A 14560-nucleotide genomic window follows, 5' to 3' on the forward strand; every position below is an offset into this window, starting at 1 on the left:
AAACATGTATGAAAATACGAACAGAGTGGTTTTCCTACAAATAGATTTATTAGCAGGGAAGGTATAAAAGAACGTTATATCTGAATAAACTATATATATTTAACTATTTGAAGAAGTACAGTGTTTTACCACTATGATGTTTTTTACCACTAAGGCTCTTTGTTGCTTTGAACTTAGTTATCTTGCTCTTTATCCTGATCTTCTATGTCATCTATCAGTTTTATCATATTTGAATGAAATCTTTGCTTACTTTAAGATGATTTCTTACAGTTTCTGGTTCAGTAAGGACACCATAATTTCAGGCCACAAAGACCTCTACCGAAATTTGAAAGAGCACGAAGTCTTTGTAGGTGATCTTAAGATAACATTGTTCTTGGCCTTATGATGAACTGCATACGTGTATCAGCTTTGAGACATAATAATTACTTTAATTTTTTTAAGACTTTGATTGTATTTAATCTCCTGGCTTGATGAAATGTTGGAGCAAAAAGGAAATAAATTTTCCATTTTAGAAATGTTTTATGAAGGTTTTCTCTCCCTGTGGTACTTCCTGATGGCCTGATATTATGTCATGTATAATTGGATTGACGCTCAGCCTGAATACTTCTTTCTCTTCCTGGCAGCATGGGGTAACCTTGGAAATGTTCTGAAGAGTCAGAGCAAGATTTCTGAAGCTGAAAGCGCCTATAGAAATGCTTTGTACTACCGTAGCAACATGGCTGACATGCTTTATAATTTGTGAGTATGCATTACTTTCTCTGGTTTGGTTCATCTTTGAAACCTGTGGTGAAAGACTATTGATTTAACTGCTGGAAATGGAAATGATGATAGCTGTTTTTCTGAAATAGTCTTTTCATTAATCACACCCGTGAGACTAGTAGGTGAATGGTATCTGTGATTTCTTTGTTTGGGGGCTTTGGCATCAATATCCATGTATATTGATGTAGTATGGTTGAGTTTTTGATGTACTGTGCCCTATAACCTAAAAATTGGTTTGAATGCTTTTAGTTTAGTTTTTTTTTAAGTACCGTTAATACTTAATTGGAATTAGAAAATAAGATTGTTATGTATAATACTTCATGTAATTAATATTTTCATTAATAATAGATTTTATCCTCTGTGAAAGAACTGTTTGTGTCGAAGTGTATATAGAACGTGTACTAAATCTGGGAAGTTATCAAATAGGATAATGTGGTTTCACCATCACCTCCCACCTCTCCCCTCCCCGAAAGGTACTGGTAATTAAGTTATGGGAATGGGATAATTTAGGTATTTGTGTGTGTCAGATTAGAAAAATCCCTACGGGAAAAATTGGCTGTTGTTTGATTGGAGAGCCCTAGGGAGTACAGTAAGGTATTAATGAGTACTGCAAAACCCAGATCTCTCCTTTGTCTCTTATATTTACGATGCTTTTTTGTTTGCAAGTAATAGAAACTTGGTCTAACTTTGCTTAAACACAAAAGAGAATTTATCAACTCCTATAATTGAAAATTCCTGGGGTTGACTAAATGTAGGCACGATTAGATGCAGGTGCTTTATATTTCAGAAATTTGTCTACATTTTGCGTCTGTGATTTCCTTTGGGTTCCCTCCATTCTCTGTGGGATTTTGTCTATATCAATTGGGAAGATGACTCCTATAACTTTATGTGTATAATATACCGACCCTTCAGTCTTAGAAGGAGTTGCATTGGTATCTCACTTAATCCCAGGAAAGGTCTCTGAATGGCCCTTCTGGGGTCACGTGCCCTCTCGAGTGAACCATGGGATAGAAGGGGCAGTAAGACACCTCCTTTGGCAGGGCCTCCAAAGTTGGACTGGTTTGGAAGGGAAACAAGTCCCTGGAGGAAGGGACCAGGCATAGTAAGAAGTCTATTGCTTAAGTTTTAATGGATGTTATATTGATAGTGTCAAACTAGTTTGGCAACTTAATTTGTACTACGTGTTTATGTTCTGGTTGCATCTAAATCTTTTGTAGGCTAAATCTAAAAGAGCAGATAGAAATAAAATTTAAAAATGAATAAAAATTTTAAAAATGTAGATTTTAAAGAAAAGCAGACAGGATGAGCTCACTTTAACTTCCTATTCCTACATTTACCTTGTATTCAGATCGTAGACTTTAACACCAGGATCTCCATCTCCTGGGCTATGGTCTAAATTAAATCAGCATGAGTTTTGTGTTGATCTGCATAGTGTTTAATTTTCTCTTTATTACCAGGAATGCTTTCAGCGGGGGAAAACACCCTCTCCAGTTTGAATAATCCCTGAGTCTCACTTTCTGCTGTTTTATGCTTCACCATGTGTATTACCATTTTCCCTGAAATAATTTTTTTCCATCCTTTTTTTTTATTCTAATATTTAGATACTCCTACAAAGGCTTTCCCTATGTCGTCTTCATCTAAGTAATGCATTATTATATTATTGATTAATAGTATTTTCATTTCAAAAAAAATTAAAAAATAGTATTTTTATTTCATGAAAAAAGGACATTATCAATTTGATAAATTTGAACAGATGTTGTTCTTTTTTTTTTTTTTTTATCTGAAAGTAACATCGTCAAAGGGACCCCCTGTCTTCCAATATGGGATGCCAGTTTTCTTCTGGTGCCCATTCAACTCACAGTTCTTTACTAAGCTTATTTTTCTCTCTCTTACCAATAGCCAGTGGTTTAAGGTTACCAACCTCCTGGTGATATCTGGCATGGGTTGAAAGAAAAGGAAATGTGTCTTTCTAGGCTTACTCTTTGCTGAGAAGAGAAATTTATTCAATTAGACAAATACACTTTACGTGTAACTTAAAACCTGTATCTTATGACTTCCTCTGTGGTCATATGTTTGAATTATTATGGCATGGATAGACCTCCCCAAACCTGAATAAAAAAATCTTTGCTGGAGAAGTGGTTATTAACAAGATGATTTCTTTCTTTCTTTTTTTTTTTTAAGATTTTATTTATTTATTCATGAGAGACAAAGAGAGAGAGGCAGAGACCTAGGCAGAGGGAGAAGCAGGCTCCCTGTGAGGAGCCTGATGCGAGACTTGATCCCTGGACCCTGGGAAGGCAGATACTCAACCACTGAGCCACCCAGTGTTTTTTCTTAGTTATAAATGAGATGTAGCATAAATGCCATAAATAGTTCTAAATATTTTTACTAATTTAGCAGGGTTTTTTATTTTTATTTATTTATTTTTTTTGCAGGTTTTTTTAAACTACACTTAATTATTAGCTCAAATGGAGAGGTTTAGATCTCATAAGAAATGTTACCATTGCTTTTAAACTATTGGATTATAAAGCCCAGGTGGTTGATAGAATTCTGATACTAAGTAATTATATTTCAAAATAGGTGAATTCTTCATTGATTTTTAATCAATTATTAATAAAATATACCACAAAGACAGATGTTTTGCATCCCATAATATTTATAAATGTGTCTGATATCACATGTCCCCATGAGCAAACTTTTATTTTTTGTTTTGTTTTTCCTGTTTATTTACAGAGTTAGCATCGAAGACAAGTTTATTCTTGGGCCATTTAGAGACTATCTGACAAAAAGGTTTTCTTTTAAGATATATATGCTATTTTCACTATGTAATTTTCTCTAATATACAGAAATTGCTTCTTGTCCTGTTTCAATTCCGAAAGAAAATGAATGTGTTTTGCTCAGTTTTACCAGTAACCTTAACCTGATACTCCTTTATGGTAGTAGAAGGCATTAATCACATTTCATAATCATCATCATAGTTACATCTCTTAAAGATGTTTTATGACCAAAGCCTGAAACTAATGAACCTATTATATTAGTTGGTATGAAATAGCCATATTTATTAATGAATTTTAGAAGCTTGGGAATCATAAGCTCCTGTTACATCCTGTACTTAACTTTTAATCAGTAACCTAGGTTTTGTTGTGTGTGTGTGTTTTTTTTTTAACACATTCACTGTTTCTAAATCTGCTTGCTTTATAAACTACTGAAAAAAATTTCACGTTATTAGGAGTTTTTACTAGAAAAATAATCTATAGATAGATGCACATTATTATGTAGCTTCAAAACAATGATTAGTAAAGTGAGGTCCACCACCATTGGCCAGACACAGGATGATTCGAAGAGGTCAGAAATAATCTTTAAAGTAATCCCTATGATTTTATTTTTCTGTTTATAATTTTAAAATATAATTAGGAATCTAAATGTTGTTCTAGGTGAGGAGAGAGGGAAAAAAAGATTTGGAAAAATATTAGGTAAGCAATAATACAGTTGATATGTGGTTATATTAGAAGTTTAGGGAACATTATGAGATTTTAAAACTTTTAGAACATTTTTCTGCAGAATTAGTATCAAGTTATATCTGAGAGATGCCTGCATACAGTTATATTTCCTATTTATAAAATGATGGAATAATTTTAATTTTTTTCTCTGGTAGCAATTACTTGAATTACTTCTATATGCCAAGCACTCTTAGTTCTTCACATATGTTATGACAGCTTGTCTTCAAATAAGACCTACAAAATGAGGAAAATGAAACTCAGGTAATTTGTGTTGGATCACACAAATAAAAGAGTAGCCAATATTTGAACATAAAATGTTCTGACTCTATATCTATGCAATAATTGTATTTCTTCTCAAGTTAGCAGAAATAAACCAAGAGTATAGGGGGAGAAAAATCAGTATATATCTTTTAAATCCAGAAAAAAAATAATTCAATCTACCTTTACATTGAGAAATAAAGTACTTGAAATTATATCTAATAGAGAGTATCAGTTGTTCGTTGTTCTTTTTTATGAAAGTTGCTAAGTTTACTGAACTTTTGCTATAGAATTTTGTTAGAAGGATCATGAGTTTACACAACTGAACTAAGGTCAAGAAGAAAGTGCTATGGAATTGTTTTAAATTGTCTAAATCTGTGAGTGATAAGGTTTTGATCACTTCAGTCCATGCTTACAGATAACAATCATGTAGTATGAAATTTGAAGCCATACTTAATTCTACTTTATAAAAATTGAGCTATAATTGAAATATAGCACACTGATTTCGGGTGGACATGATTCAGTGTGTATATGTATTTTGAAAAGATCACCACAAGTCTAGTTATCTGTCACTACTACAATTTTTTTCTTGTGATGAGAGCCTTTACTTAGCAAATTTCTATTTGCAACTTTCAAATAGGCAACACATTGTTATTTTTTTTTAATTTTTATTTATTTATGATAGTCACAGAGAGAGAGAGAGAGAGGCAGAGACACAGGCAGAGGGAGAAGCAGGCTCCATGCACCGGGAACCCGACGTGGGATTCGATTCGATCCCAGGTCTCCAGGATCGTGCCCTGGGCCAAAGGCAGGCCCTAAACCGCTGCGCCACCCAGGGATCCCAACGCATTGTTATTAATTGTAGTGTCCACTCTGTACACTGCATCCTCTTGACATACATATTTTATAACCACAAGTTTGTACCTTTTGACCCCCTTCACCCATTTCATTATCCTCCCATTCTACTCGGAAAAGCAATAGATATAGTGCATTTATTGAATAGCCCTATTTTCAGCCTTTTATTCATAACACCATATTTATTAAAATCCAGTACTTCACACAAGTAATTTTAAGACCAGTTTAACAGATCTGTGTTAATGATGTTGGTTTCTTTTTTCATGTATAATAAATTTCAGTGACAAAGTAGATACACCATTGCTTGATGATTCATACTGTCAAATTTTATAAATATATAGTCGACTTTCAACCTTTTAATTGCACTACTCACTACATCTGAAGTATAATTGATTTCTAGCCTCTAAAATACTCATTGTTCTTTCATTGTTGTTATAGATTTGTCCTAGCAGTCTGTTTCAAATGATATTTAAACAAGTAATTCAATAGAGCATTGAATATTTCATTAGATATTAGATTTCAGAGTGCTGATAATAAATTAATGTGGTTTAATCAATTCTTGATTATCTTACATAAACAGAGGAGATCATTTCTGTGGATAATAGAGATTTTGCCACTGTAAGTTGTCAATTTTGTTCTGTGTTGTCAGAACCTAAGTAATCATCTAATATGAGAAGCTAGGAAAGGAGCATTAAAATAATTCAAGGAGGTAAAAAGAAAATGTTAATGAAATCGAATATAGAGAAACAGTGGGAAGTAATGATTAAGTATATAAGAGAATGTTCTTTGAAAGATCAACAATTTCTGGGGCGCCTGAGGCTCAGTCAGTTAAGGGTCTGCCTTTGGCTCAGATCATGGTCTCAGGGTCCTGGGATTGAGCCCCATGGTGGGCTCCCTGCTTAGCAGGGAGTCTGCTTCTCCCTCTCTCTCTGCCCCTCCCTTGCTCATGTGCTCTCTTTTTCTCTCTCAAATAAATTTTAAAAATCTTTAAAAAAAATAAACAATTTCTAGGGTAAGGGTAATATAAGACAAACTAGAAAATCTCAAGTATTTAACATAGAGAACGAGACAGTAGCCACAGCCAGATGATGGAAGCTTAAAATAAAACATTGGCTATACATCTGAAAATCTTTATGATATGAATGCCTTTCTGAGAAAATGTAAGTGATCAACATTAACTCAAGAAGAAGTAGGCAATTTGAATCAAAACCTTGGAAAAAAATTGAAAACCATATTAAAGAATTTTCTCCACAAGGAAACAAGTTAAGGCTTTTGCCAAGTGAGTCCTATCAAGTCGTCAATCAAATGATTTTTCTTGTCTCAGTCACACTTCTCATTTATCTTTGTGAAGCTAGATAAACTGATGGCAACAAGTCTGACTGTATTTGACACCAAAAAAAAAAAAAGGAGAATAATGACAATAATAACAACAACATCAAAAACTAAAAACCTCTCAGAAAACAAAAAACAAAAGTAGATACCAAAAGCAAACAAACAACAAAATAACAGAAATGCCAGTTATACTTGTGAATATAAATGTATACATATTCTAAAATTAATATAGTTGGTATAGCAGCATATTAAAGATTAAAACATCTCTATTAGATGGAATTTATTCTAAGATTTATAGGGAGTATTCAGTACTACAATTCAATTATTGTACTGTTTCAATTTAAAAAAGTCAGAAGAGAGAAGAATGATCATCTCTAGAAATGCCAAGAAGACTTTTGATCAACATCTGCTTCATAAATAACAAATAAACTTCTAAATAGATAAGACTTATAATAAACTAGGAATAAATACATAACTTCTGTAATGTAAAGCATACCCGTCCAAAGTTAATAGCAATACCATATTTAATATTGAAGCATAGTGGTCATTTCCAGTCACATTCATTTTCATGAGGTCGTGGCAATTTCTTACTGGTCATCGTATCTCTTCATATGTAAACAGTTCTTATTGTATTTGTTGATTTTATAATTGAGTTATGAAATCTATATTGGAGCAGAGAAGATCCTGTTTATCAGTATTAGTGATAAAGATCAGTAATGGGTATTTGATAACCTCATTATTGGAATTGTAAAGGGGTATTTTAATCATTAGCACGAAATGATTCTGGGTCACAAGGAGGCTTCTTGAATTAGACATCTAGAGTTGCCTTTTCTTGCAATTTCAGAAGCAAACACATTTATATTATGATTGGTTCGTGTATCAGTTTCCTAGAGCTGCCATAATAAAGCACTATAAGGAGGTGGCTAAAAGCAATCAAAATTGATTTTGTCACAGGTCTGGAGGCTAATATTCTGAAATTAAGGTATCCACAGCGTCATAGTCCCTCTGAAACGTGTAAGGGAACCCTTCCTTGCTTCTGTCCTGTGGTTTGCTGGCATTCTTGGGCGTTTTGTGGCTTGCCTCTGGAGAGCTCCAGCCTCTGCCTTTGTCTTCAGGTGCTCTCCCTGTGGGTCTTTATCTCCACCTTCACCTAAGGGTACCAGTCTTACTGGATTGGGAGTTCACTTTTGTTAAATGAACAATTTACATGTACGGTGATCCTGTCTCCAGATAGGGTCATATGCTGAGGTCTTGGGGGTTTGGTCCTCAACATCTCTTTTTGGAGGAGAGCTAGAATTCAGCCACAAACAGCTGCCCATCGAAAGCTTCAGTCTGGGAGAAATCAGACAGTAGTTTCTCGTGGAGGAGCAATCAGGTAAAAGGTTACTTGTGGAAGCCAAAATTTTTACACAGAATTTCAATGAGTTTATGTATCTCCTGCTGCCAAGAATTCTTAGGAGGAAGTAATTTAAGAGGGTATCGCAGTGAGGGAAATGTGGAGTGCAGAGTTGTCACTATAGATCAGATTCTAGTGAGAGATTTATTTGTTTATTCAGGGCCAGGTTTGGAGAACCCTTGAGAGGAGAGAAGAATCCGAGATTACAGAGTAGACGCGGTGCGACTCTCTGACAAGACTGAGTTGTTCTTGAACAAGGTTGCAAATAAGGCAGGAAGAGCCCATGGAAGGAGAACTGGTGGAAATGGGGGGGAAGGGACCCGTTGGCCAAATGGCTGGAGTTCAGGACAGGGCTTCCTGCCAAGTCCCACGATGTATGCGGGCGTATGTGTGTGTTGAGGATGGAGGGAGGTGTCCAGGGGAAACTGGGTAAGCAGACTGGCCTTCCAAAACAGAAAATTTGAGAGAAGCCATCAAACAGGAGTGCCTGAAAGTGCTTGCCATTGTGAAATAAATGAGCCTGAGAGTTTTTGGTAAAATTTCATTGGCTTCAGGTCACTAGGACTCTGGATAGACCATTCATTTGGCTCTTTACTGATTCCTGGAATGAGGTAGGCTACAGGTACCCACTTGCTCTCCTGGCAAGAGCAAGGTCTGACATAAACTGCATACTTTGTTTTAATTGATAACTTTCACCAATCAATACACAAATATAATTTTGTTGTAAAATGTTGAAACAGTCCTGAAGAATATGGAGGAAAGCTTAAACGTTTCTAATTGCATTTTTTTTAAAAGATTTTATTTATTCATTAGAGACACAGAGAGAGGCAGAGGGAGAAGCAGGCTCCATGCAGGGAGCCTGATGTGGGACTTGATCCCAGGACTCCAGGATCACATCCTGAGCCAAAGGCAGATGCTCAACCGCTGAGCCACCCAGGCGTCCCATCTAATTGCATTTTTTTACCCACCTTTTCCCTGCTCTGTGATATATCTTTTCAGATTTTTCACATTTATACATGCATTTATACATATATATATTTTAACATTTTCCCCCTACATGTATGTGTCACCATTGATTTTTAAATATCTGTGTGTGCAGGTGTGTCAGAATTTGCATGATCCTCCCCATTCGGATTCACATTAAATCATTCCTATTGACACTGTACACAGAAGAATTAATAAATGCCCAATAGAATGGTTTTAAAACTGCTGCTTCATTCTCCATTTTCCTAATTACAGGTGGAGTTCAACAGCTTTTCTTATGTTTATTGGTTTTTCATAATTTTACTGGGAACTAATTGTTCGTATTTCTTGCCTGGTTTTCTGGGTGACATCAACATTTCTTGTTGATTTGTGGGATTTAAGATAAACGCCCCCAAGCATTTACATGCATATGCACAAAAGTCAGTTTTGCAAATATTTGTTTTTTACATGTCTTTTTACTTTTCTCATAGTGTCTATTGTACTTAACTTGAATTTATATTTATATGTATATATAAAGCCACAAGTCCTTTCATTTAAAGCATCTGTATTTTGTGTCTCTATGAAGACCATTCTTAGGGTAATTTAAAAAACTGTACATTTAAAAAATATTTTTAGAATTATTTTTGAGGTGTTTGGGGGAGGAGTCCTTAATCTACCCAGGATATATTATTTTTGTATTAAGGCATAATTTTTTCTAATGAATACTTATATCACCCTAATAATTTATTGAATAGTCTTTTTTAAAGATTTTATTTATTTATTTGTGAGAGACAGAGAGAGGCAGAGACATAGGCACAGGGAAAAGCAGCCTCCCTGCAAAGAGCCTGATGTGGGACTTGATCCCAAAACCCTGAGATCATGACCTGAACAAAAGGCAGACGCTTAACCACTGAGCCCCCCCAGGTGCCCCTTAAATAGTTTTCACATAGAGTAAATTGGTGTGTCAACATGGAATCCTTGTGGACTTTATTTTGGTCTTCTGGCAGCCCACAGAAAGAACAAAATTTTATTTTCTGTAATTTCTACAAAATTTCATATTTTGAAAGGCCAGTTTTCTATTTTTTTTTTTGTTTTCTAACACTTCTTGATTTGCTGTGCAAAAACTTTTTATTTTGGTATAGTCTCAATAGTTTAAAAGGCTTTTGTTTCCCTTGCCATAGGAGACATAGCTAGAAAAAGATTTCTACAGGTACCTTTTTTTCCTCTTAGGAATTTTATGGTTTCAGGTGTCACATTTAGGTCTTTAATCCATTTTGAGTGTATTTTTGTGTATGGTATTAGAAAGTGGTCCAGTTTTATTCTTTTGCAGGTACCTGTCCAATTTTTTCAACACCATCTATTGAAGAGACTTTTTCCCATTATATAGTCTTCTCTCTTTTGCTGTATTTTAATTGGCCTCCATAAAAGTATTGGTTTACTTTTGGATCCTATTCTGTTCCAACTTTTTTTGTGTGCCAGTACCACACTGTTTTGATTACCATAGCTTTTTAGTGTATCTTGAAATCTGAGATTATGATACCTCCAGCTTCTTTCAGTATTGATTCAAGGTCTTTTGTAGTTCCATGCAAATTTTCAGATTATTTGTTCTAGTTCTGTGAAAAATGTTGTTGCATTTTGATAATGATTGCATTAAATCTGCAGTTTGCTTTGGGTTGTATGGACATTTTAACAATACTGGGTCTTCAGGCCATGAACATGGAATATCTTTCCACTAGCTTGTGTCATCTTCAGTTTTTTTTCATTAATGCTTTATAGTTTTTGGAGTACAGATCTTTTACCTCCTTGGTTAAGTTTATTTATAGATATCTTATTCTTTTGGGTGTAATTGTAAATGGGATTGTTTTCTTAATTTCTCTTCCATTCATTATTATTGTATAGAAATGCAACAAATATATGTATATTAATTTTGTATCTTGCAACTTTATTGAATTCATTTATCAGTTCAATTTGTTTTTGGTAGAGTACGATTTTCTATATATAGTATTATGTCATCTGCAAACAGTGAAAGTTTTACTTGTTCTTTACCAATTTATATTAATATATTTATATGATATATTAATATTCTTAAAATTTATTTTTGGTAATACGAATTGGTTTTTTTTCCCCTTCATTGCATTTTAAATTGGTTGTTCCTGATTGTTTAGATTTTATTTTTTCTAAATATACCTGATTCCAAGTTTTTGTTGTCGTTCTTGTGGCTTTATCACATATCTGAATTTTAGTTGCAGGTTCTTTTTTGAGCTTTCCCAAATACGTCCCATTATTTTTTGCTGAGAAGCTTCTGCCCATACTGTTTTTTCCATGTAACATTTTCCACCATTTTCTCCCCTTCTGACCTCTTTACTTCACACTTCCCATATTCTTTTTACCTGGCCGAATCGATCTCAGCCTAAGTGACACTCCCTGGGAAAATTTCTTGATACTTTTTACATTTTCAGAGTTGTAAGATCAGTACCCATTTCAAATTTCACCATACCAAGTCTTTTTAGTCTGGATCATATTTTCAATTACGATACCATGTTTCCCTTAATTACAGTATAATTTCTTTAAAGTCAGAGGATGCCTAGATGCCATTCTATTCCTAATAGCAAATATAATGACAGGCACATGGACTTTAAATTATGTATGTGTTGATTAACAAGCTAATGATTGGGTTAAACTATGGATATGCTAATTAATAAACCAATGAATGAATTAATACACTAATAAGTGAGTTGATTAAAGAATGCATTTATAGATATGAGCACATTTGCAAATTTGTGGGTTGGAAATAAGGATGGCAATAAATCAACTAAGTTCAAGTTTACTGGACAGCACTCCTGTGTCCTGCTCATTACACCTGATCTGCTTCTTTCCCAGCTAGCATCACTGCCAGGGTCCACTTACCTGACTCTTTATACTGATTTATTGCACAATTTAACAAATTTCTATCTATGTATGTCTATGAGAAAAGTCACTCTCCAAAAACCATAAGAGTGGTAAAATTTTCTTAGACCATTGTTATTATGTACAGTATATGTACATACTGATGTAGGATAAAGATTCTGGAATATATCATCTAATGTCAAGGCTTGAGTTTTCTTTCCCTTTCTCTCACCAAACCGTGGAAATATTTTTTTTTATTACAAACATGTTGAAAATAAACTATTTTTCTAAATCAATAAGAGAAAATATGTTACTGTGTTGCTTAACTGGATAAGCAGCCAAGGGACATTTCAAGAAGACAAATACTGGTATTTTCATTTGTTAATTAGAAAACAAATTAGATAGTAAGTAATGAAGTGTATACTTATATTTTGTTAAAAATGCAATGATAAAATGTTTCATGGTTCTGAAAATATTGTCATTTTAAAATCCTACATGAGATATATAAGTGCCTGTACAGCTGTTTTTTTTGTTAATAGAAACACATTATTTAAATTTGTCTCTTAGTGATTTCAATCCTAATTTGCAAACTTAGTGTAATATTAACCATCTCTGCAGGACAAATAGATCAGCTAAGAATATAAGTGTAGCCTTTATTGGAATATTTTTGAAAGTAAAAATTAGTGGTTATTTGATACTAGGGTGAATTAACCATGCTCAATGATTTCATCAACCATATATGCATTTGTGTATGCAAATTCTGGAGTATATTTTATCATTAAAACAATCCATTCTTGAGTTTTGGTCGTGATATACTATAATGAAGAACTTTGGCTACATCTGTCTCATCAGATGCCAGAATAGTTTAAGACAAGAGAATTCATATATAATGACCCGAACATCTGCAGGATAGTAAAGAGGAAGTCAGAAATGACTTTATGATGAAGCTACAATTATAATACATCAGGTCAATGAAAAGAGAAAGAAGCACAAAATTATATATATTTTTATTATAGGTTTTATGGTGAAGCATCATATATGATAATTAGTTAAAATTACAATTTGTATGTAATGGGAAAACTCACAGCATTTGATAGTATTCAATAAGTTTCTGTAAGCCGTTTAAGGGAAGAAACTGGATCTGTTCAGGTGCCTGATGCAGTTCCAGAGAGCCCTACTTATCTATTCAAGCTTACTGAAGGATAAGAAAGTTCCTGTGTGCTAGCATTTTCATGGGATTTCCTCCACTATGTTGTTACAGGTACTAGAAGACTCAGAGTCCAGTCAGGTTTGCATGACATTCATAAGTTGGTTTGGTGAGCATGTCTATCCATAGGATGAAAACATTCAGTTTATAAATGCATCAGGCTGAGGAGTTTGGGGAGAATTAACTTATAATGACACTCTAAGACAGCCTATTGCTTTGAAACTCTAGCTGAAGCTCCTCCTTCCTGGAAAGTGCTGGATTAAGTGTCATTGACATTTTGACTCTGTAAACCCCGTTTATAGACATTTCTTCTAAGTCACATCGCCTTGTTCTTCCATGCATAGTTTTACACTTAGTGAATTCAGTTGTTTTATAATTATAGCTAGACAAGTTAACACTTCATACTTGCTAGCCATTTTCTTCCATGGCTCATTTTGCACACCTGTTCTCTGATTCATTGTGGGTTGATTTTACAGTTTAGATCAACAGGTGAAATCCGTTTTCTTGTCACTCTGAAATCCCCAGTTCTTATAACACCTATGTCAAACTTATTTAATTTTCACAAATTTCTGAGAAAGAATAAGCAGTTTTAAAGTTTGATTAATATTGATTATATCTTCTCAATGCATTTATAGATAGGAGCACATTTGCAAATTTGTGGGTTGGAAATAAGGATTCATTAGTTTATTTGACAAATATTGAATGCCTTCAGAGTGGCAGACATTGTATTAAGTGGTGGGGATAAGCTGAAACTGAATAGTTTCTGCTGTCAAGTAGCTTGTAGTTTTGGATTTTAAAATATGTTAAGTAATAAAATAGCATCTTTTCTAAGAGATAACCTTATATTATTATGAGAAGACAGACAGAGACCTAACTCAGCCTGGACAAAAAGCAAAAATAAAGAAAAGACAAGAAAAGAAGAGTCATACTAGGAAGACAAATTAGTAAGATATTTAGGGCAAAAATCATTCAGTTTTGGCCATGTAAGTGTTAGATAACTATTGGGCATCCAATAGGGCAGCTAGAATGTATTTTTTTTTAGAACGTATTTTTATAGCTCATGAGGGCATTTGGAGATACAGTGCATTGGAGTTGTAATTATCTAAGTATGTAAGTTGAAATTTTGTGTGTGTGTGTATGTATATAATATTTATAAGGGTAAATGAAAGGAAAACCATGGATAGAATTCTGTGGAATATGGGTATTTAAAGAGTTTGGTAAAGAAAGAGGAGCCATAAAGTACATTGAAGGAGAAGGAAGGAAGACTGGGGCGTTTGATGTCATCAATTCTGATGAATATGATAGCAAAAAGGGGGGAAATGGCCAAAAATCATCTGGTATAAAGAAGTTAAGTATTTCTTTGGGGCTTTATATCCCCATGGGGGAAAAAAGAGTGATATATAT

General features: G+C 34.0%; 1 protein-coding gene across 2 annotated transcripts in view; it reads left to right on the top strand.

The window, feature by feature from the left end:
- The window catches only part of TMTC2 (transmembrane O-mannosyltransferase targeting cadherins 2), a 391175-nt gene that overhangs the window by 216477 nt on the left and 160138 nt on the right, over window positions 1-14560 (top strand). For both annotated transcript variants that reach the window (XM_055341449.1, XM_055341450.1), the window contains exon 4: window positions 624-738. In XM_055341449.1, the coding sequence (XP_055197424.1) occupies window positions 624-738 (115 nt within the window). The remainder of the gene's footprint in view (window positions 1-623; window positions 739-14560) is intronic.

The sequence above is a fragment of the Nyctereutes procyonoides genome, unplaced genomic scaffold (assembly GCF_905146905.1).
Source record: "Nyctereutes procyonoides isolate TBG_1078 unplaced genomic scaffold, NYPRO_anot_genome, whole genome shotgun sequence".
Classification (NCBI taxonomy): Eukaryota; Metazoa; Chordata; class Mammalia; order Carnivora; family Canidae; genus Nyctereutes; species Nyctereutes procyonoides.